Here is a 25426-nt window from a genome sequence, read left to right on the forward strand (position 1 = left end):
TCCCCACTTTTCTCAAATTCCAAATATCTACAAAGAATTGTCTTCATCCTCCTATCCTTCACATCAATTACTCCCACATCTGATGCCTCCCACTTGCTTTTTTTTGCCCATTGCTTGCAATATTTTGCCATTAGTGTTAATATCTTGACCCATTCGTGTGTTACCTTGTTATTTTCTACTTCACCGTGAACACCTATATCATCCCATCCTTTCACTGTTAACACTCCATACTTCCATCTCCTACTCAAACACTCAGATGTTCCCCAAACTTGATTTCTTCCCATATTTTTCAGATTCCACTTTGAACACTCATTCTCTTATACTTCCCATATATTCCAACTTGCTCCTCTCATGCATTTTGCATCCTACATCCTAAATGCCTGTTTATTTTATCAATTATTTCTTCCACAGTACATCCTGCATCCTTTGGCATTATTTTTTCAAATCTAATACCCACATCTACAAAATCCAACCTCACCCATTTTAATAAAACCAGAATAAAGACTCCACTCCCACAATATTTCAATCATTCCTCAGTAATTGTATATACATTGTGTTTATTTGTACTCTTAGTATGCTAGACGTGAAATCATTGTTACTGGGTTCGGGGGTGAATGCTGTAATTAAATACTGAGAAAAGTGATAAAGCTTGGTTCCTTCACTATCCTTCAAAATTTACTTTCTGAATTATAACATATTTCACCACAATTGCTCCCACAATATCCAGAACATAATATTCCCAACCTATTTATTTGTGATAACAAAGACAATATTGGTCAAATACAAAAACAGAAGTTGCTGGAAACGCTCAGCAGGTCTGGCAGCATCTGTGGAGAGAAGTCCGGTGACCCTTCCTAAGAACCAGACCAGAAACGGGAGTTCTGACTCCTCTCCACAGATGCTGCCAGACCTGCTGAGCTTTTCCAGCAACTTCTGTTTTTGTTTCTAATTTCCAGCATCCGCAGTTCCTTTGCTTTTTGTACAATATTGGTCAAGTCCAGAATAATACATTTCCAGGTATTCAGTAAAATAGTGAAATTTTGTATTAAGTTATTAACTTTTTTTAACATTAGTAACAAATTCTGTAATCATAATATTTAAGTCACATGACAATGCAAAGAATTGTAACTAATCCATAATTGTCTTACACAATCTAAATTGTCTACAAGCAATGGCCGTTTTTTAGATAATTTTCAAGCCATCAGTGGCAGAGAAATGTTATCTTTGAGGATTTCCTACCTTCACAGAGAGAAGGGATTTGGGTGTTGACTCTATAGCCAGGATAACAGCTGCATTTGAAACCTCCTATTGTATTGGTGCAGATTTGTTGACAGCTTGCTATGGCTGTACATTCATCGATATCTGGAGAAAAATGATCAAATCATTTCTTACTTGGGTTGATTGACATTAAACTACACATTGCCAATCTACTCATGACTTTCTGAGCTGCAACAGCGATTGTCAGGTTGCTTCTGTGATGCATATTTCATTGATCATGTGCTATTTCTAACCTTCCGCAATGGGGAACTCCAGCAGAGTATCGGACACTCAGGAAGGCAGGACAAATTCAGTTCACACAGCACCAGATACCATATAGTGAGTTTGAAGAATGAGATTGAATACTGGTGAATGAATGAATAAATGGGTGAGTGGATGAGTGAGTGAATGGGTAGGTGAGTGAGATGCGAATGTGATTGAGTCAATGGGGAGGGTAGTTGGGTAAGGTGGGTGAGGTCAGTGTGTGGCTGAGATAGGTAGATGGGTGAATGGGTTGACTGGTAAAATATGTGGATGAGTGGGTGAAACAGGTAATTGGGTAGGGGTTTAGTTGGTAAGTGGGGGGTTGGGTCAGGGTGCCAGTCAGGTGGTCTCGAAGGATAGTCGGGTGTTTGGAAGGGTAGTCAGGTCAGATCAACTGGGACTTCTAGGGACCAGGGAGAGGTGATTTGAAGGGTCATTTTGTAATCACCCAGATTATAGAGTAGATTTTAATCTCTTTGAGGAGGCTGGAACTGTCAAAATTGTGGCGACAATTGTGGAGAGTTCTAAGGAATGGGGAATTACCCATCAGAACTTTAAACTCCCCAAGCACCCCCACACAGGTCTGCCCATCAGTACTTCCACAAGTTCCCAATGCTTAACTTTGAGAAATTTATGGGCCAAACTTAAGGTTTTGGTCTTAAGTTTCCCAACACATGCTACACTACACAATTTTAGATTCCTCTTTACAATCAACAGTAGTAATATTATTATTTGATGTGATGTTGGGCACCTCCCCATTTACCCATCTACCCATCTGAGCTGCATACTGACCTCACCCACCTTACCCAACTACCCTCCCCAACCACTCAATCACATTCACACCTCACTCACCTACCCATTCACTCACTCATCCACTCACCCATTTATTCATCCATTCACCAGAATTCAATCTCATTCTTCAAAGTAACTGAACGGTATCTGATGCTGTGTGAATTGGATTTGTCGTGAACTGATCTTGAACCAGTGTTTTAGCGAAAAGGATGAACAGGGTAGTCACTAGGACTAGTCGCGGGGAAGGGAAGGGGAAAATGACAGGAAGTATGATGGTAAATAAAAAGGTAAACAGCAGAGATGGAGAGTGTGAAGATAAAATTGAATACCATGGTCCTGTACTTAAACAAGGGAGACTACAATAGGATGAGGGAGGAGTTGGCTGAAGTAGACTGGAAACAAAGTCTTTAAGGTGGGAGAGTTGATGACCAATGGAAGACTTTCAAAGCATTTTTCAAAGTGCTCAAACAAAAAAAACAATTCCAGTGAAAAGGAAGCACTGTAACAAAAGGGGTAATCTGCCATGGGTGTCCAAGGAAATAAGGGAAGCTATCAAACCGAAAGAGAAGGCATACAAAGTGGCCAAGATCAGCAGGAAACTAGAAGATTGGGAAAGCTTTAAACATCAACAGAAAGTCACAAAAAGAGTTATAAAGAAAAGTGAGATAGAACATGAGAAAAAAAACTAGCTCAAAATATAAAGACAAATAGCAAAAGTTTCAATAAATATATAAAATGAATAAGAGTGGCTAAAGTAAACATTGGTCTTTTAGAGAATGGCCCTGATGGAATCCACCCTAGGGTGCTAAAAGAGATGGCAGGAGAAATAGCAAGTGTACTGGTGGTAATTTTGCAAAATTCACTGGACTCTGGAGTAGTCCCTGCAGATTGGAAAACAGCAAATATGATGCCACTGTTTAAAAAAGGAGGTCGGCATAAGATGGAGAATTATAGACCGGTTAGATTAACTTCTGTAGTGGGGAAAATGCTTCAGTCTGTCTTCAACCAAGAAATAGCAAGGCATCTCGATAGAAATGGTCCCATTGGGCAGATGAAGTATGGGTTTAGGAAGGGCTGATCATGCTGAGCTAATCATTTGGAATTCTGTGAAGACATTACAGACACGGTGAACAACAGTGACCCAGTAGATGTGGTGAAACTGGATTTTCAAAAGGCTTTCGACAAGGTGCCACACAAAAGACTGCTGCACAGGATAAGGATGCATGGTGTTACGGGCAATGTATTAGCATGGATAGAGGATTGGTTACCTAACAGGAAGCAAAGAGTGGGGATAAATGTGTGCTATTCTGGCTGGTAATCAGTGACTAGTGGTGTCCCTCAGGGATCAGTGTTGGGACCGCAAGTATTCACAATTTATATGGATGATTTGGAGTTGGAGATCACGTGTAGTGTGTCAAAGCTTGTGGATGTCACTGAGATGAGTGGTAGATCAAAGTGCAGAGGACTGTGAAACTTCACAGAGGAACATAGATACTTTAAGTGAGTGGGCAAAGGTCTGTAAGGTGGAATACAATGTTAATAAATGTGAAGTCATCCATTTTGGTAGGAATAGCAGTAAAAAAGATCATTATTTGAATGGTAAAAAGCCGCAGCGTGCTGCTATGCAGAGGGACCTGAGTGTCCTTGTGCATGAATCACAGAGGGTTGGTCTGCAGATGCAACAATTAATGAGGAAGGCAAGTGGAATTTTGTCCTTCAGAGCTAAAGGGATTGAGTTTAAAAGCAGGGAGGTTATGTTGCAGTCGTGCAAGGTGCTGGTAAAGCCACACCTGGAGTACTGTGTGCAGTTTTGGTCTCCTTACTTGAGAAAGGATGTACTGGCAGAGGAGGGTCACTAGGTTGATTCTGGAGTTGGCTGAGGAGAAACTGAGTATACTGGGATGACATTCATTGAAATTTAGAAGAATGAGGGGTAACCTTATAGAAATGTATAAAATTGTGAAGGGATTGATAGGATAGACAGAGAGAAGATGTTTCCACTGGCAGGTGAAACTAAGACAACAGAGCATAGCCACAAATTTAGGCGGGGGGTAGGGGGCAGATTTAGGACTGAATTGAGAAGGAAATTCTTCACCCAGAGGGTTGTGAATCTATGGAATTCTCTGCCCAGTGAAGAAGTTGATGCTACTTCAGTGAATGTTTTCAAGGCTAAGATCGTTTTTTTTAACAATAAGGGAATTAAGGGGTACGGTGAGAGGGCAGGTAAGTGGAGCTGAGGCCACAAAAAGATCAGCCATGACCTTATTGAATGGTGGAGCAGGCTCGAAGGGCCAGATGGCCTCATCCTGCTCTGAATTCTTATGCTCTTATGGTGTTGTAGATAAGGCCAACATTTGTTGACCATCGCTAGTGAACTAACAGTTTCCAACGCCACTTCAGAGGGAAGCTAAGCATTAACCACATGTTGTGGGTCAGACTGTGTATGGGCAGCAGATTGAAATCCCAAAAGGATATAAGTGAACAACCTAATAAATTTCAGGGTGTTCTTTTGTTCCAATAATCAATGACAGTTGCCATGTCAACATCACTGAGATATGGAGGTGCAAGTGTTGGACTGAGGTAGATAAAGTTAAAAATCACACAACACCAGGTTATAGTCTAACAGGTTTATTTGGAGGTACAAGCTTTCGGAACACAGCGCTCCAAAAGCTTGTCCTTCCAAATAAACCAGTCGGACTATTATAACCTGGTGTTGTGTGATTTGTAACATTACTGAGGCCAGTTGTTATTCCAGTTTTGTTAACAGAATTTCATTAGCAGTTATTTTGGAATGTTAACCCATATCCACAAGCCAATTACCTAGGTCTTTGGATTATTGGGTTCAGTGACATTACCACTATATCAAAATATGACAATTTGCATTTTATTGTGTTCCTAAATGCATGAGCACTATTGGCATGTCCTGCCTCTCCTGCAAAATCTCAAGTTCCCTCTGCACTTTACTTCCAACGACAAAAAGATTGAGTTACGGCAAATCCCAAAATGGAAAATGTAAACTTTGTGAGAGAAACTGTGAAATATACTTGAAAATTTCATAAACACTACATAATTTCAAATAGTTTACCTCATAAAATCTCAATAGTGTCAGCACAAACAATTTATTAAGTCTCTGTTCAGTTGTTCAGGTGAACAAAACAATTTGTTTCGAGCTATGTAGATTTTTTACTGCCATGAGAAATGCAGAATGGAATTTAGTTTCCAAAGCATCAATTGCAAGGAATTGATAAGTTTGAAGATTTCCTACCATCACAAAGAGATGTGTTCACCGCATTTTGCCTGAAACCAGGATAGCAGCTGCAGTTGAAACTGTCAATTGTATTTATACAGACTTGTTCACAGGTTGCTATGTTGGCTTCACATTCATCAATATCTGCAAAGACAAGTTCAACCATTCCTTCAAAAACTGCATCATTATTTAGGCATATTATGCCAGATGAAATTATACGTTTGGGCTAACCATGATAAACAGTCAGATTGCTATATACATTCACCTGTAATATTAAATTTGCAATCAAAGAACTTATGGGTACTATGTTGGCAAAATTTAAATCTCTAAGTCAATTCAATATTATTACACAATGATATCCTGAGTGAGTTTTGAGAAGATTTGGATCTCAAGTTGATGTTCTGGGTGTAGGTTTGCTCGTTGAGCTGGGAGGTTCATTTCCAGACGTTTTGTCACCCTACTAGGTAACATCTTCAGTGGGCCTCAGGCAATGCAAAACTACATTCAGATATCCTGAGTCAAATTTTCTAATTTCTGGGGAATGGAAACTCGGCCGATATATTGCAGGCTCCTGATCCACTATGACCTACACAAGCCCCTGCTGTAGTTTGTTTTTGTGGGATCTGTACATAGAGCCTCTAACTGTGTTACTGAAAACCTATTAAAAGCTCACTGTACAGGTTGCTCATTAAGTGGCATCAAGAGGCGTGCAAATGAACACAGAAATGGAAGATAAGACAGATGAATGTGTCACTAGAAAAATTGTGCAGAGAGAGAGCTTTAGATTCCTGGAACATTGGGATTGAGTCGAGGGCGATGGCACCTGGACAGGACAGAGAGTTTGCATAGGACCATGGTCAGGACCGAGTTCCTTGGCAGGTCGATGGGTTAGTATTGTTCAAGAGGTTGAAACTTACCCAGCAAGGTCATGGAAATAGGAGAGAAAAGAGAAAAGTAACACCAGGACGCACAAAATGCCAGGAGAGGCCAGCTGTAATAAAATAGAGAATGGAAAATTAGTAGACAGAGACAGATGAGAGAGAAAATGATGAATTCTAATCAGGATTATACTGCCTGTATGCGAATGCGTGGAGCAGAGTTACAGGCTCAGCTTCCTAAATGGGATCATGATGTTATGGTGATAACATAAAGCTGGCTCAAAGAAAGATAGATAGAGTCATAGAGTTGTACAAAACGGAAACAGACCCTTCGGTCCAACCTGTCCATGCTGACCAGATATTCCAACCCCATCTAGTCCCACCTGCCAGCACCCCGCCCACATTCTTCCAAACCCTTCCTATTCATATACCTATCCAAATGCCTCTTAAACCAAAGGACAGGAGTGTTGTATATATACCCGTATTAACTCAGTAGTACCCCCCTCCAGGGCCCAGGACTCAACAAACCTAACCATCCTGGTTAAACAAACACCCTAGTTAAGATAGCTGACAAATCTATGTCCAAAGAATTCAAACACTTTGTCTTGACTCCAACCTGTCACAACCAAAAATGGCAGTGTGCTGGGTTCACCAACATGAAATGAAACTTCTTTATTTAAAAAAAAATGCATTTTTGCTCTATTGAAAAGTCAGATGGTGACCAAGGAGGAACGTTGAACTGGGCGTAGACCAGCCAACCCCTTGAGCTGATCCAGTATCCACCGCTGTTGGTGAAAGAGTGTTCCAAACCTCTCCCACGAAAATGCTTCTTAGTATCTCTCCTGAATGATCTGGCCTTCAAGTTCAAACAGATGAGGGTCAATGCTCTTAATATTTTTGTGTCTGAACAAATGTGTGCCCGTTTAATGAAGTGTTTAAAATCAGCAGTAATGGTCTGCTTACAAGGTGTTCAGAAAAGAAAAAGAGGAGTCATTTTTGGTAAAGAGACCACTGCAGGATTAGAGGAAAAGAATGTTAAGTGTGTTTAAGGACAGGATTTATCAGGCTAAGGAATAACTGGATGCATTCAGCAAGAAAATTATACAGAAATGTAAACATCATGCAATAGTTATAAATGGAATGCTACCCATATAGACTGGATGAGTGCCGGTGTAAGGGACTGGGAAGGATCAGTGTTCCTATATGGTCTTCCAGGTAAATATCCAACAGCAGTATGTATTCAATACCCAAGAAAGGAGGAAATGGTACAACTGGTGGTTAGCAATGAGATAATTAGAGGCAGCATGGTGACTCGGTGGTTAGCACTGCTGCCTCACAGCGCCAGTGACCCGAGTTCGATTCCCACCTCGGGCAACTGTCTGTGTGGACAGACAATATCTAAAAGCAGATATTCACAGGTAAAGGGAAGGCTGGAAAATGAGATAACAAGAATCCAGAGAAAGTATATTCCTGTCAGGGTGAAAGGGAAGGCTGGTCGCTATAGGGAATGCTGGATGACTCAAGAAATTGAGGGTTTGGTTAAGAAAAAGAAGGAAGCATATGTCAGGTATGGACAGGATAGATCGAGTGAATCCTTAGAAGAGGATAAAGAAAGGAAGAATATACTTAAGAGGGAAATCAGGAGGACAAAAAGGGGACATGAGATACCTTTGGCAAATAGAATTAAGGAGAATCCAAAGAGTTTTTACAAATACATTTAGGACAAAAGTGTAACTAGGGAGAGAAAAGGGCCCGAAAATGTGTTGCTGGAAAAGCGCATTAGGTCAGGCAGCATCCAAGGAGCAGGAGAATCGACGTTTCAGGCATGACCCATTCTTCAGGAATCATTCCTGAAGAAGGGCTAATGCCCGAAACGTCAATTCTCCTGCTCCTTAGATGCTGCCTGACCTGCTGTGCTTTTCCAGCAACACATTTTCAGCTCTGATCTCCAGCATCTGCAGTCCTCACTTTCTCCTCGAAGAGAAAAGGGCCCCTCAAAGATCAGCAAGGCGACCTTTGTATGGAGCCTTGGGGGAGATACTAAACGAGTATTTTGCATCAGTATTTACTGTGAAAAAGGATATGGAGGATATAGGACGGAGGGAAAAAGGTGGTGACATCTTGAAAACTGTCCATATTACAGAGGAGGAAGTGCTGGATGTCTTGAAACACATAAAAGTGGATAAATCCCCAGGACCTGATCAGGTGTACCCCAGAACTCTGTGGGAAGCTCGGGAAATGATTACTGAGCCTCTTGCTGAGATATTTGTATCATCGATAGTCACAGGTGAGGTGCCAGAAGACTGGAGGTTGGCTAATGTGGTGCCACTGTTTAAGAAGGGTGGTAAGGACAAGCCAAGGAACTATAGACCAGTGAGCCTGACGTTGGTGGTGGGCAAGTTGTTGGAGGTAATCCTGAGGGACAGGATGTACACATATTTGGAAAGGCAAGGACTGATTAGAGATAGTCAACATAGCCTTGTGCATGGGAAATCATGTCTCCCTTACTTGATTGAGTTTATTTGAAGAAGTAACAAAGAGGATTGATTAAGGCAGAGTGGTAGATGTGATCAATATGGACTTCAATAAGGCGTTCAAGAAGGTTCCCCATGGGAGACTAGTTGGCAAGTTTAGATCTCATGGGATGCAGTGAGAACTAGCCAGTTGGACTAGCTCAAAGGTAGAAGACAGGGTGGTGGAGGAGCGTTGTTTTTCAGACTGGAGGCTTGTGACTAGTGGAGTGCCACAAGGACCGGTGCTGGGTTCACTACTTTTTGTCATTTACGTAAATGATTTGGATGTGAGCATAAAACGTACAATTAGTAAGTTTGCAGATGACACCAAAATTGGAGGTGTAGTGGACAGCGAAGAGGGTTACCTCAGATTACAACAGGATCTGGACCAGATGGGCCAATGGGCTGAAAAGTGGCAGATGGAGTTTAATTCAAATAAATGTGAGGTGCTGCATTTTGGGAAAGCAAATCTTACATGACTTATACACTTAATAATAAGGTCCTAGGGAATATTGCTGAACAAAGAGGCCTTGGAGTGCAGGTTCATAGCTCCTTGAAAGTGGAGTCACAGGTAGATAGGATAGTGAAGAAGGCGTAATGTATGCTTTACTTTATTGGTCAGAGTATTGAGTACAGGAATTGGGAGGTCATGTAGGCTGCTGTACAGGACAATGGTTAGGCCACTGTTGGAATATTGCGTGCAATTCTGGTCTCCTTCCTATTGGAAAGATGTTGCAAAACTTGAAAGGGTTCAGAAAAGATTTACAGGGATGTTGCCAGGGTTGGAGGATTTGAGCTACAGGGAGAGGCTGAACAGGGTGGGGTTGTTTTCCCTGGAGTGTTGGACGCTGAGGGGTAACATTATAGACTTTACAAAATTATGAGGGGCATGGATAGGATAAATAGGCAAAGTCTTTCCCTGGGGTTGGAGAGTCCAGAACTAGAGGGCATAGATTTAGGCTGAGAGGGGAAAGATATAAAAGAGACCTAAGAGGCAACTTTTTCACACAGAGGGTGGTATGTGTATGGAATGAGCTGCCAGAGGATGTGGTGGTGGCTGGTACAATTGCAACATTTACAAGGCATTTGGATGGGTATATGAACAGGAAGGGTTTGGAGGGATATGGGCTGGGTGCTGGCAGGTGGGACTAGATTGGGTTGGGATATCTGGTCGGCATGGATGGGTAGGACAAAAAGGTCTGTTTCCGTGCTGTACATCTCAATGAATCTATGACTCTAATAATCATTTTGCAGAGAGCACACATCAAATGGGCAAACACAAAGAATGTAGGACAGTACAGCACAGGAGCAGATGCTTCAGTCCACCTTGTTGGGAGGTCATGCTGTGGCTGTACAGGACATTGATTAGGCCACTGTTGGAATATTGCATGCAATTCTGTTCTCCTTCCTATGGGAAGGATGTTGTGAAACTTGAAAGGGTTCAGAAAAGATTTCCAAGCACGTTGCCAGGGTTGGAGGGTTTGAGCATTAGAGAGAGGCTGAATATGCTGGGCCTATTTTCCCTGGAGCATCGGAGGCTGAGAAGTGACCTTATAGAAGTTTATAAAATCATGAGGGGCATGAAAAGGATAAATAGACAAGGTGTTTTCCCTGGGGAGTGGGAGTCCAGAACTAGAGGGCATAGGTTTAGGGTGAGAGGGGGGAAAGTTATAAAAGCAACCTTAGGGGCAACCTTTTTTTCACACAGATGGTGGTGCGTGTTTGGAATGAGCTGTCAGAGGAAGTGGTGGAGACTGGTACAATTGCACCATTTAAAAGGCATCCGGGTGGGTACATGAATAGGAAGAGTTTAGAGGGATGTCGGCTATATGCTGGCAAATGTGACTCGATTAATTTATTATGTCTGGTCAGCATGGACGAGTTGGACCGAAGGGTCTGTTTTGGTGCTGTCCATCTCTATGACTCTATGACTGTATGAGTTTCACTGATAGACCAAACATGGTGGGAGAAACAGGGGCTGAACGATGGCCGACCTTGAAATAGGGGATAGTTCAAGCATGGTTAAGATATATTTCCTCAAAAATGGAAAGGTAGGGAAAGAACCAAAGCTAGAACTCCTTAGATGACAAAGCAGATAGAAATTAAAGAAGAGCAAATGTAAAGGATTAAGTTGAATTGAGAACGAAGCTGAATGTGGAAGGTGCAGCAGGAAATTGAAAAAGCAGACATGAGAGGCAAGGAAGGAATTTTAGGTTGGGTGCAGAATGGGCAACAATGCTCAGAAAAAATCTTACCATCTTCAGGGATTTGTGCACAAACACCCCAAGATCCCTCTGTTCCTCTGAATTTTCTAGCTTCCTGTCTAAAACTTAAAGCTTGGCAGTTTTTTGTCAGTCATCATTGGCTCCATAGCAATGTCTCTGCCAATCAACCAACCAGTACTGTCCTCTTATACAGCATTTTTCTTTTACTTCACATTTCTACTTCTTGTAAATTGCCCTGATGAATACAAAATGAAAGGCTTCAAAATTACATCTTTCTCCAGCAATAAATTCCAGATTGTTCAGCAACTGATAACCACTGTTTTGTGTTATCTTCTGATTTCTGAAACAACAGATTAGTACACATCCTGTTGACAAAAGTTGATGGGACATGCTGAAGGATATGATTCATCAGTCATTGGACAGACAGCCTATCGTGCTGGATACCTGGCATTGCACGAGCACTGGAATTCATTTACCCTATTTCTCAATCATCTGGAAGGTGAAGAGTGTTTTTAGCTTGCTGGCAGCATCCAATTATTAGAAAATACCACTCATTGCTACTGAACAGCAGCAGTGTGAAAGAGCTAACTTAACCTATTGCTCAAATCTTTGCAATACTTAACACCTCCATGATAGTTGAATGCTTTTCAAGTCCAAAGATGGTGGCAAATTACCCATCCATAGATATGTGTGATGCACATTGAGCAATAATCTGTTGGGAATAACATTACAGAGCTGATGAAGGAATTATTGAAGTGTAATCAATATTATAATGTTGAATGATTATAGCGAGGATCCTGTGAAGGCCCCTTGGAAAAAGCATTGGTGATTGTTTCTTACATTATGTCAATTCATGGAATGTGTATTGTTATGAAGGTATAGAAGTGTATTGTACCTTCAAGAGAGTGAAGCACACAAAGTGCTGGAGAATTTACAAAGTAACATGTGGTCCAGCACCGAGCACTGGCTGAGTTGCTATGAGACAAAAACAAATTTGAATTCGACCAATCAGTTTAAATTATCCCCCAAAATACTAACCTCCAATCAAGTTTGAATTTAGTATATTAACAATATTAAAACCCAATCTGATGCTTTTGGGTATAAGACAGGGAAAAATTGAACAGTTGACAGGTGAACTGCCAAGATTAAAGTGGTGCTGGAAAAGCACAGAAGGTCAGGCAGCATTCAAGGAGCAGGAAAATTGACATTTTGGGCAAAAGCCCTTGATCAGGAATGAGTTGTCCGAAACATCAATTTTCCTGCTCTTCGGATGTTGCCTGACCTGCTGTGCTTCTCCAGCACCACTCTAATCTTGACTCTAGTCTCCAGCATCTGCAGTACCCACCTCCACCTGGGTGAACTGCCAAGCCAACAGCATGTACAGACTGCCTGAAACACAGCTCTCTTAAAAGTACCTTTATCTATCAATGACTTGTGAAATAGAAAGAAGGAAGAAAATCTACAGAAGAAGATACAAAGAGAAGATTTGACAGCTGCCTGGTTTTGAAATGTTAATTTTTTTGGTAAATCTTAATCGGGGGCTTTATCAGACTAGAATTGTAGAAGGGGAAGGTAAGGGATAGCTTAGAGAAAGGATTGTAAATAGTTGTTAGTTAATATTCTATGTTAGACTTAAAGAATTAAGATCTTAAATTTTTTTGTATTTTAAATAGCGACTTTGGGAATAGTTCTTTGCCTCTCGAGTTTTAACAGATTACAGCACAGGTTAAATCATTTCTGTTTTGCAGGTTTAAATTAGCAGGGGCAGTTGATCCCGTATTGTAACAGTATATTATTGCAATGGTTGGTGTGACAGTACTGTGACATTAAGAGGTATATTTTGTCCTTTTATTTATGGAGAAAGTTTGAGACAGAGGTCTCAAGCGGTCTGCTCAAAGCCAATAAAGTAAACAGCTTTTGAGACATTGGTTTTTTTTTGAAAGGTTGGGCCAATTGAAGCAGCCTGAATGGGTTGGGTCAAGCTCCCACTGAACCAGAGTTTTTAGTTTTAGCTTCCAGCAGTTGCTGTTGTCTTGAAGCCTTATGTGGAAGCTTTTATTCCTTTCTGTTATGGTTAAAAACTGGGGTTCTCTTCCTGCTGCTCGAAATGCATGTGAGACAATCTATTTTACTGAATTTGACTTTACCAAGAATGTGTTTATGGGAAGTCACAATATTGGAATGGTTAATTTGTAGTAGTTAATATTTATGTTATTTTGCTAAACATTTTGATAGTTACAGTTAAGCCAATTCTTTTCCTTTAGTTTTATGTTGTCTGTATTTTACACCAGTGTAAAAATAACAGGTGTTTTGCTTAAAGTTGAGTAGTTTGACCAATCAACTTACATCTGGAATGTAACACCTGACTGTTACCTTTAAATGCAGAAAAATTAGGGTCAAGACTATCTTCTTAATATACTTTGAGGGGGTTTGGTCTGGTCCATAGCATTGTGTTCTCGTAATCTTGGGATTGACTCATTGTTATACCTTTCTACCTTTCTAGACAGTGTTTTGCTGTATCACATACCTATAATTATTTGTTCAACTCAATGTTATTCATTCCAAATGTTACTGTTGGATTATGGTATTCTTTAGACTCTTAGATTCAAAGGTCCAGAGATGTTTCTGATTCTGATTCATTAATGTGCGTCATTATCGCTGATACTGAAAGTGGGCAGAAGCAATGTTTTAAACCTTGTACCACAGGAGCAGTGTCACTGCCAGTACTGCAGTATCAATGAAGGAATCCCAGGTATAAGGTATGTAATGATGTGAGTTTACCAAGGCAAGTCAAGGAGACAAGGGGATTAGTATTTGGGCAGGATGGGCTCCTTAAACATGGCTTGCCATGTCTCCAGTGGGTATCTGAATTGGAAAAGGCTGTCCTAGTGAAAAGGGCCCATTTCCTTCACACGTTTACCTGCATATTTACATGCTCACAGGCAAGACCTCCTCCCACCATATGTTCAATACAAGTGGCAATGGGATGTGGTCCTTAAGTGACTACTTAAGTGTTTCATTTGGTTGGCAGGCCTGTTGCACATTTAGCTTTGGGGTGAGACATATATTGGGTATCAATCACAGGTCTCCCCCCTTGATTAAACAGGCCCACCTTGTGGCATCCTAATCCATCCCATTAGGCAGGGGGTGAGATGGAAAGGAGAATAACATCCTGTCATAATTATTGCTGAGCAAACCTGAACATTGCTACCAGAAATAGAATTTCATTTCCTCAGAATAAACTCTAAAATTGAAACTAACATTAGGAAATTAGTGCTCTACAAATCATCCATACTGTGTAGGCGTCTGTTAGCTCAGACAGCTGGACGGTTGATTTGCACCGAAGAGTGATACCAATAGCATGGGTTCAGTTCCTGAATCAGCTGAAGTTACCATGAAGGTCTTACCGGAGCAGTGATGCGTTCAAGCTAATGCATGTGTTGTAAAGTTGTCAGTCCCATGAGCAAGAAATAGCTTTCATAACTAAGGTTTGACATTCACTATTACCTGGTGTTGAGGAAGCATCATCAAATGTGGAGATTGTCATGTTCTGAGTTGTCGATGGTTGAGTGCTGCTCAGTGTAGTTGGAGGGACCTGTGTAACTGAAGATGATGCAGAGGTTTATGATGTTTTTGTTAGTGGTTGGAAGGTAGAAGAGCTTTGTGTTGTTATTGCAATATTTGATGTGGCTGTTCCAAAAAAAATCCATATTGAATTCCTTAACAGTGCAGTGCATAAAGCATTATGCTACCTTTCCAGATTCTGAAGGAGCTTCATACATGAGGATGATTTTATAGATCATTGTAAAGGTGGCTTAAACAATAGTATCTGAAAAAACATTCTTAACCGAAATAACTGTGTGGTTAAATATACACTATAAGTGAACACAATTGTTTAACAATTCTTCAGGAAATAATGCTGCAATTAATGTTGTTCCAGTGCATGTACTGTCAAACATCATATAAATTAGCTTACTATTTGCTGTTGTTGTGAGATTGTTCCCTGTTGTTGTGTTTGGTGTGGATTCTGTTGATGATTGCTGAGTGGTGTTCTCTGCAGTTGTCACTCCTGGGATGGATGGAGAGGCTGCTGTAGTTGTTAATTGTACAGGTGTAGATGATGTTCCAACCAGAGGAGTTGTGGTCGGACCAGTTGTTACAGCTGTGTAAACAAAATCACATTTCAGTCTTCAAAGAACTTTCCTTCTATACAATTTAAATGACAACATTAAAGCTGAGAGATATTTAAATTTGCAAATATGTAATCTTCTTGTCCTTCATGTATTGATGTAGTTAGAACATAATAGAACTGGATTCTGTCAGGAATGCAAGGGTAAGTGATTTGTCCAGATCTTCAGTCAGCATCAAATCTGGGCCCATTGCCAAATCCAACAAAGATTTCTGCATCCACAGTTGTCTACAGGTTCATATGGGTCTTTTAATCCTCAATGCAGTAGAAATGGAGCAATGCAGCCTTTCAAGGTGCACTCAGGGGAGAACAAGAGAAGATGGATAGGAAGAGGACAGTCTCCCTTTTCTACATTATTACCAAACATCAAGATTGTCCAATGAGAAAGGATTAAATAGGTCTGGACTTGACTCACTGGAGTTTAGTAGAATGAGAGATAATCCCATTGAAACATAGAGTGTTCTTTAAGGAGCTTCACAGGGTAAATGCTGAGAGGATGGTTTTCCTCATGGGAGAATCTAGGTTAACAAAACATAGTCTCTGAATAAAGGTTGCAAATTTAAGATGCAGTTGTGGAAGGATTTCTTCACCTTGAGGACAGAATCCTGATCAATAGGGGCATCAATGGTTACATGTAAATGGCAGGAAAGTGAACATGTGGAATCTTGACCTGTCCATGATTCTAACTCTTGTTCCTATTGCTCATTATCTTATCGTTCAAAGCATGAATGTAATTAACCAGCCTAAAGCTAATATAACAGGTTATCTTTTACCGATGTGTAACAAACTAGGTTTTAACTTCAGAACGTGGCTTCACCACTTGAAACTAGTTAGCTCCAGAGATGAATGTCACAAGATGGGTTTGGAGCATCATGTTAACACAAAGAAAATCTTAGAAGAAACATGTGCACACATCACGTGACAACATTGGGTAATCAGAGTCGTATTCCATATGGTCGTTGTTGTAGACAAGGCCAGACCTGCTCAGAACATTTACAGAAATTAGCCCAGACCCTACCTTTGCTCATTTTTTCAGAAGGTGTACAGTGGATATTCCAATAGTGATGCAACTAGCCCAACCACTTTGTTTTAAACAAAACAGAATGTATTTACAAGTTTATCAAATGAAACACAAACAAAGGAGAACAGAACACAGAATAATCGAAACTCGCTAACAACCCAACAGATCATCCAAATTTAATGATGCTGCTGCAAATACTTTCAACAATCCCCATAAACATTCCCTTTGTCCAAGAGGTAAAATCAAACCCAGGTTCCTACAGGAGAGATGTCAGAGAGAGGGAGGATCAGCTTGAACCTTGGGTCCAGCAGCTTCGCAAATGACTGCCTGCTAAAACCAAACCAAACCCAAACCAGAGTAAAAACTGTGCTGGAGGAACTGGCCACCCCCCTTTCATTCTAAAAATGTATTTTTTAATTTAAATTTTAAACCTTCTTCAATTAGATCAACCCCAGACATTTCAGAACCTGTTTCTTTACGACCTCCTGAAAAGAAACAATGAACTTCAATTCAGCAGTCCATCTTTTATTAAATGTTACCACTGTCATGAAATGGACCTAGACAGCTAAGCTCTTTCTTCAGGATAACATATAATCATGATCACAATGGAAATTGGAGATCATAAAATCTAGGATAAGAAATATCGTCACATCCTAACTTTTCCATTTGCATGTAGATTTCACTGTACAGACTGATGCTTTTTCAGATTGTAACATAACTTGAATTCACACTTGAGTGCATTTACAATAGAACCCTGTTAAAATTATCCAGCCACACATATTAAATTTAAATATATATTGGCCATTATTTTACCAAATGGTCTGGAGACCAGTGTTTAGCTTAATCTAATCCTGATATCGTTTTAGCTCAGCGTGGTGAAACATTTTAAAGTTTACTGCATGCATTGTCCAATTATCAGTACTGAAGGCAAGAAATAGCTTTCATGAGTACAGTTTGATGTTCACAATTACCTGGTGTTGTGGAATTGACATCACTTGTTGAGATTGTCATTTTCTGAGTTGTCGATAGTTGAGTGCTGCCCAGTGTAGTTTGAGGGACCTGTGTAACTGAAGATGATGCAGAGGTTTGTGATGTATTTGTTAGTAGTTGGAAGGAAGAAGAGCTCTCTGTTGTTATTGCAATATTTGATGTGGCTGTTCCAATACAAAATCATTTTGGACACTTTAACAATGAATAACACAGTTTGTTACCATTTCAAATCTGTAGGAGCTTCATAACCCAGAACAATTTTATATATCATTCTATTGGTGGCTTCAACAATACTATCTAAAAAGTTATTGCTGCCCACATGAACTCCCTGGTTAAATATCCACGATAAGTGCACACTATTAGAACATAGAACATTACAGTGCAGTAGAGATCCTTCAGCCCTCGATGTTGTGCCGAACTGTTGCACCAATCTGAAGCCTATCTCTCCTTCACTACTCCATTATCATCCATATGTTTATCCGATCACCATTTAACGTTGGCAAGCCTACTATTGTTGCAGGCAGTACGCTCCACACCCCTAAAGCTCTCTGAGAAAAGAAACTACCTCTGACATCTTTCCTATATGTATCACTCCTCAATTTAAAGCTTTGTCTCCGTGTGCTAGGAATCACCATCCGAGGAAAACATTTGTTGAATATTTCTGCAGGAAATCATGCTGCAATTGCCTTTGTTCCTGTGCATGTGCTGTGAAACATCATATAAATTAGCTTACTACTTGCTGTTGTTGTGAGATTGTTCCCTGTTGTTGAGTTTGGTGTGGATTCTGTTGTCGATTGCTGAGTGGTGTTCTCTGCAGTTGTCACTCCTGGGATGGATGGAGAGGCTGCTGTAGTTGTTAATTGTACAGGTGTAGATGATGTTCCAACCAGAGGAGTTGTGGTCGGACCAGTTGTTACAGCTGTGTAAACAAAATCACATTTCAGTCTTCAAAGAACTTTCCTTCTATACAATTTAAATGACAACATTAAATCTGAGAGATATTTAAATTTGCAAATATGACATCTTCTTGTCCTTCATGTATTGATGTAGTTAGAACATAATAGAACTGAATTCTGTCAGGAATGCAAGGGTAAGTGTTTTGTCCAGATCTTCAGTCAGCATCAAATCTGGGCCCATTGCCAAATCCAACAAAGATTTCTGCATCCACAGTTGTCTACAGGTTCATATGGGTCTTTTAATCCTCAATGCAGTAGAAATGGAGCAATGCAGCCTTTCAAGGTGCACTCAGGGGAGAACAAGAGAAGATGGATAGGAAGAGGACAGTCTCCCTTTTCTACATTATTACCAAACATCAAGATTGTCCAATGAGCAAGGATTAAACAGGTTTTGGACTTGACTCACTGGAGTTTAGAAGAATGAGAGATGATCCCATTGAAACATAGAGTGTTCTTAAGGAGCTTCACAGGCTAAATGCTGAGAGGATGGTTTTCCTCATGGGAGAATCTAGGTTAACAGAACATAGTCTCTGAATAAAGGTTGCAAATTTAAGATGCAGTTGTGGAAGGATTTCTTCGCCTTGAGGACAGAATCCTGATCAATAGGGGCATCAATAGTTACATGTAAATGGCAGGAAAGTGAACATGTGGAATGTTGACCTGTCCATGATTCTAACTCTTGTTCCTATTGCTCATTATCTTATACTTCAAAGCATGAATGTAATTAACCAGCCTAAAGCTAACATAACAGCTTATCTTTTACCGAACCGTAACAAACTAGATTTTAACTTCAGAACGTGGCTTCACCACTTGAAACTAGTTATCTCCAGAGATGAATGTCACAAGATGGGTTTGGAGCATCATGTTAACACAAAGAAAATCTTAGAAGAAACATGTGCACACATCACATGACAACATTGGGTAATCAGAGTCGTATTCTCTATGGTCGTTGTTGTAGACAAGGCCAGACCTGCTCAGAACATTTACAGAAATTAGCCCAGACCCTACCTTTGCTCATTTTTTCAGAAGGTGTACAGTGGATATTCCAATAGTGATGCAACTAGCCCAACCACTTTGTTTTAAACAAAACAGAATGTATTTACAAGTTTATCAAATGAAACACAAACAAAGGAGAACAGAACACAGAATAATCTAAACTCGCTGACAACCCAACAGATCATCCAAATTTAATGATGCTGCTGCAAATACTTTCAACAATCCCCATAAACATTCCCTTTGGACAAGAGGTAAAATCAAACCCAGGTTCCTACAGGAGAGATGTCAGAGAGAGGGAGGATCAGCTTGAACCTTGGGTCCAGCAGCTTCGCAAATGACTGCCTGCTAAAACCAAACCAAACCCAAACCAGAGTAAAAACTGTGCTGGAGGAACTGGCCACCCCCCTTTCATTCTAAAAATGTATTTTTTAATTTAAATTTTAAACCTTCTTCAATTAGATCAACCCCAGACATTTCAGAACCTGTTTCTTTACGACCTCCTGAAAAGAAACAATGAACTTCAATTCAGCAGTCCATCTTTTATTAAATGTTACCACTGTCATGAAATGGACCTAGACAGCTAAGCTCTTTCTTCAGGATAACATATAATCATGATCACAATGGAAATTGGAGATCATAAAATCTAGGATAAGAAATATCGTCACATCCTAACTTTTCCATTTGCATGTAGATTTCACTGTACAGACTGATGCTTTTTCAGATTGTAACATAACTTGAATTCACACTTGAGTGCATTTACAATAGAACCCTGTTAAAATTATCCAGCCACACATATTAAATTTAAATATATATTGGCCATTATTTTGCCAAATGGTCTGGAGACCAGTGTTTAGCTTAATCTAATCCTGATATCGTTTTAGCTCAGCGTGGTGAAACATTTTAAAGTTTACTCCATGCATTGTCCAATTATCAGTACTGAAGGCAAGAAATAGCTTTCATGAGTACAGTTTGATGTTCACAATTACCTGGTGTTGTGGAATTGACATCACTTGTTGAGATTGTCATTTTCTGAGTTGTCGATAGTTGAGTGCTGCCCAGTGTAGTTTGAGGGACCTGTGTAACTGAAGATGATACAGAGGTTTGTGATGTATTTGTTAGTAGTTGGAAGGAAGAAGAGCTCTCTGTTGTTCTTGCAATACTTGATGTGGCTGTTCCAATACAAAATCATTTTGGACACTTTAACAATGAATAACACAGTTTGTTACCATTTCCAAATCTGTAGGAGCTTCATAACCCGGAACAATTTTATATATCATTATATTGGTGGCTTCAACAATACTATCTAAAGAAAGTATTGTCAACCACATTAACTTAATTTAAATTCCTTGTGCTAGCCATCACCATTCGAGGAAAACATTTGTTGAACATTTCTGCTGGAAATCATGCTGCAATTGACTTTGTTCCTGTGCATGTGCTGTGAAACATCATATAAATTAGCTTACTACTTGCTGTTGTTGTGAGATTGTTCCCTGTTGTTGTGTTTGGTGTGGATTCTGTTGTTGATTGCTGAGTGGTGTTCTCTGCAGTTGTCACTCCTGGGATGGATGGAGAGGCTGCTGTAGTTGTTAATTGTACAGGTGTAGATGATGTTCCAACCAGAGGAGTTGTGGTCGGACCAGTTGTTACAGCTGTGTAAACAAATTCACATTTCAGTCTTCAACGAATTTTCCTTCTATACAATTTAAATGACAACATTAAATCTGAGAGATATTTAAATTTGCAAATATGACATCTTCTTGTCCTTCATGTATTGATGTAGTTAGAACATAATAGAACTGAATTCTGTCAGGAATGCAAGGGTAAGTGTTTTGTCCAGATCTTCAGTCAGCATCAAATCTGGGCCCATTGCCAGATCCAACAAAGATTTCTGCATCCACAGTTGTCTACAGGTTCATATGGGTCTTTTAATCCTCAATGCAGTAGAAATGGAGCAATGCAGCCTTTCAAGGTGCACTCAGGGGAGAACAAGAGAAGATGGATAGGAAGAGGACAGTCTCCCTTTTCTACATTATTACCAAACATCAAGATTGTCCAATGAGCAAGGATTAAACAGGTTTGGACTTGACTCACTGGAGTTTAGAAGAATGACAGATGATCCCATTGAAACATAGAGTGTTCTTAAGGAGCTTCACAGGCTAAATGCTGAGAGGATGGTTTTCCTCATGGGAGAATCTAGGTTAACAGAACATAGTCTCTGAATAAAGGTTGCAAATTTAAGATGCAGTTGTGGAAGGATTTCTTCGCCTTGAGGACAGAATCCTGATCAATAGGGGCATCAATAGTTACATGTAAATGGCAGGAAAGTGAACATGTGGAATGTTGACCTGTCCATGATTCTAACTCTTGTTCCTATTGCTCATTATCTTATCGTTCAAAGCATGAATGTAATTAACCAGCCTAAAGCTAACATAACAGCTTATCTTTTACCGATACGTAACAAACTAGATTTTAACTTCAGAACGTGGCTTCACCACTTGAAACTAGTTATCTCCAGAGATGAATGTCACAAGATGGGTTTGGAGCATCATGTTAACACAAAGAAAATCTTAGAAGAAACATGTGCACACATCACGTGACAACATTTGGTAATCAGAGTCGTATTCTCTATGGTCGTTGTTGTAGACAAGGCCAGACCTGCTCAGAACATTTACAGAAATTAGCCCAGACCCTACCTTTGCTCATTTTTTCAGAAGGTGTACAGTGGATATTCCAATAGTGATGCAACTAGCCCAACCACTTTGTTTTAAACAAAACAGAATGTATTTACAAGTTTATCAAATGAAACACAAACAAAGGAGAACAGAACACAGAATAATCTAAACTCGCTGACAACCCAACAGATCATCCAAATTTAATGATGCTGCTGCAAATACTTTCAACAATCCCCATAAACATTCCCTTTGTACAAGAGGTAAAATCAAACCCAGGTTCCTACAGGAGAGATGTCAGAGAGAGGGAGGATCAGCTTGAACCTTGGGTCCAGCAGCTTCGCAAATGACTGCCTGCTAAAACCAAACCAAACCCAAACCAGAGTAAAAACTGTGCTGGAGGAACTGGCCACCCCCCTTTCATTCTAAAAATGTATTTTTTAATTTAAATTTTAAACCTTCTTCAATTAGATCAACCCCAGACATTTCAGAACCTGTTTCTTTACGACCTCCTGAAAAGAAACAATGAACTTCAATTCAGCAGTCCATCTTTTATTAAATGTTACCACTGTCATGAAATGGACCTAGACAGCTAAGCTCTTTCTTCAGGATAACATATAATCATGATCACAATGGAAATTGGAGATCATAAAATCTAGGATAAGAAATATCGTCACATCCTAACTTTTCCATTTGCATGTAGATTTCACTGTACAGACTGATGCTTTTTCAGATTGTAACATAACTTGAATTCACACTTGAGTGCATTTACAATAGAACCCTGTTAAAATTACCCAGCCACACATATTAAATTTAAATATATATTGGCCATTATTTTGCCAAATGGTCTGGAGACCAGTATTTAGCTTAATCTAATCCTGATATCGTTTTAGCTCAGCGTGGTGAAACATTTTAAAGTTTACTCCATGCATTGTCCAATTATCAGTACTGAAGGCAAGAAATAGCTTTCATGAGTACAGTTTGATGTTCACAATTACCTGGTGTTGTGGAATTGACATCACTTGTTGAGATTGTCATTTTCTGAGTTGTCGATAGTTGAGTGCTGCCCAGTGTAGTTTGAGGGACCTGTGTAACTGAAGATGATGCAGAGGTTTGTGATGTATTTGTTAGTAGTTGGAAGGAAGAAGAGCTCTCTGTTGTTATTGCAATATTTGATGTGGCTGTTCCAATACAAAATCATTTTGGACACTTTAACAATGAATAACACAGTTTGTTACCATTTCAAATCTGTAGGAGCTTCATAACCCAGAACAATTTTATATATCATTCTATTGGTGGCTTCAACAATACTATCTAAAAAGTTATTGCTGCCCACATGAACTTCCTGGTTAAATATCCACGATAAGTGCACACTATTAGAACATAGAACATTACAGTGCAGTAGAGATCCTTCAGCCCTCGATGTTGTGCCGAGCTGTTGCACCAATCTGAAGCCTATCTCTCCTTCACTACTCCATTATCATCCATATGTTTATCCGATCACCATTTAACGTTGGCAAGCCTACTATTGTTGCAGGCAGTACGCTCAACACCCCTAAAGCTCTCTGAGAAAAGAAACTACCTCTGACATCTTTCCTATATGTATCACTCCTCAATTTAAAGCTTTGTCTCCGTGTGCTAGGAATCACCATCCGAGGAAAACATTTGTTGAATATTTCTGCAGGAAATCATGCTGCAATTGCCTTTGTTCCTGTGCATGTGCTGTGAAACATCATATAAATTAGCTTACTACTTGCTGTTGTTGTGAGATTGTTCCCTGTTGTTGAGTTTGGTGTGGATTCTGTTGTTGATTGCTGAGTGGTGTTCTCTGCAGTTGTCACTCCTGGGATGGATGGAGAGGCTGCTGTAGTTGTTAATTGTACAGGTGTAGATGATGTTCCAACCAGAGGAGTTGTGGTCGGACCAGTTGTTACAGCTGTGTAAACAAAATCACATTTCAGTCTTCAAAGAACTTTCCTTCTATACAATTTAAATGACAACATTAAATCTGAGAGATATTTAAATTTGCAAATATGACATCTTCTTGTCCTTCATGTACTGATGTAGTTAGAACATAATAGAACTGAATTCTGTCAGGAATGCAAGGGTAAGTGTTTTGTCCAGATCTTCAGTCAGCATCAAATCTGGGCCCATTGCCAAATCCAACAAAGATTTCTGCATCCACAGTTGTCTACAGGTTCATATGGGTCTTTTAATCCTCAATGCAGTAGAAATGGAGCAATGCAGCCTTTCAAGGTGCACTCAGGGGAGAACAAGAGAAGATGGATAGGAAGAGGACAGTCTCCCTTTTCTACATTATTACCAAACATCAAGATTGTCCAATGAGCAAGGATTAAACAGGTTTTGGACTTGACTCACTGGAGTTTAGAAGAATGAGAGATGATCCCATTGAAACATAGAGTGTTCTTAAGGAGCTTCACAGGCTAAATGCTGAGAGGATGGTTTTCCTCATGGGAGAATCTAGGTTAACAGAACATAGTCTCTGAATAAAGGTTGCAAATTTAAGATGCAGTTGTGGAAGGATTTCTTCGCCTTGAGGACAGAATCCTGATCAATAGGGGCATCAATAGTTACATGTAAATGGCAGGAAAGTGAACATGTGGAATGTTGACCTGTCCATGATTCTAACTCTTGTTCCTATTGCTCATTATCTTATACTTCAAAGCATGAATGTAATTAACCAGCCTAAAGCTAACATAACAGCTTATCTTTTACCGAACCGTAACAAACTAGATTTTAACTTCAGAACGTGGCTTCACCACTTGAAACTAGTTATCTCCAGAGATGAATGTCACAAGATGGGTTTGGAGCATCATGTTAACACAAAGAAAATCTTAGAAGAAACATGTGCACACATCACATGACAACATTGGGTAATCAGAGTCGTATTCTCTATGGTCGTTGTTGTAGACAAGGCCAGACCTGCTCAGAACATTTACAGAAATTAGCCCAGACCCTACCTTTGCTCATTTTTTCAGAAGGTGTACAGTGGATATTCCAATAGTGATGCAACTAGCCCAACCACTTTGTTTTAAACAAAACAGAATGTATTTACAAGTTTATCAAATGAAACACAAACAAAGGAGAACAGAACACAGAATAATCTAAACTCGCTGACAACCCAACAGATCATCCAAATTTAATGATGCTGCTGCAAATACTTTCAACAATCCCCATAAACATTCCCTTTGTCCAAGAGGTAAAATCAAACCCAGGTTCCTACAGGAGAGATGTCAGAGAGAGGGAGGATCAGCTTGAACCTTGGGTCCAGCAGCTTCGCAAATGACTGCCTGCTAAAACCAAACCAAACCCAAACCAGAGTAAAAACTGTGCTGGAGGAACTGGCCACCCCCCTTTCATTCTAAAAATGTATTTTTTAATTTAAATTTTAAACCTTCTTCAATTAGA

The 25426-nt window shown here is 39.9% G+C and overlaps 1 protein-coding gene across 20 annotated transcripts in view; it reads right to left on the minus strand.

The window, feature by feature from the left end:
- The window catches only part of LOC140478849 (uncharacterized), a 125393-nt gene that overhangs the window by 43085 nt on the left and 56882 nt on the right, over positions 1-25426 (minus strand). For 14 of the 20 annotated variants that reach the window (XM_072572363.1, XM_072572350.1, XM_072572362.1 and 11 more), the window contains 10 exons: positions 23748-23933; positions 22996-23091; positions 20792-20977; positions 20315-20410; positions 18110-18295; positions 17358-17453; positions 15153-15338; positions 14684-14779; positions 5579-5704; positions 1240-1362 (listed from right to left, as the gene is read on the minus strand). In XM_072572363.1, coding sequence (XP_072428464.1) covers positions 1240-1362; positions 5579-5704; positions 14684-14779; positions 15153-15338; positions 17358-17453; positions 18110-18295; positions 20315-20410; positions 20792-20977; positions 22996-23091; positions 23748-23933 — 1377 coding nt within the window. The remainder of the gene's footprint in view (positions 1-1239; positions 1363-5578; positions 5705-14683; positions 14780-15152; positions 15339-17357; positions 17454-18109; positions 18296-20314; positions 20411-20791; positions 20978-22995; positions 23092-23747; positions 23934-25426) is intronic. The other 6 variants (XM_072572354.1, XM_072572355.1, XM_072572359.1 and 3 more) reach the window with 6 other exon arrangements.

Source organism: Chiloscyllium punctatum, chromosome 6, assembly GCF_047496795.1.
Source record: "Chiloscyllium punctatum isolate Juve2018m chromosome 6, sChiPun1.3, whole genome shotgun sequence".
Taxonomy (NCBI): domain Eukaryota; kingdom Metazoa; phylum Chordata; class Chondrichthyes; order Orectolobiformes; family Hemiscylliidae; genus Chiloscyllium; species Chiloscyllium punctatum.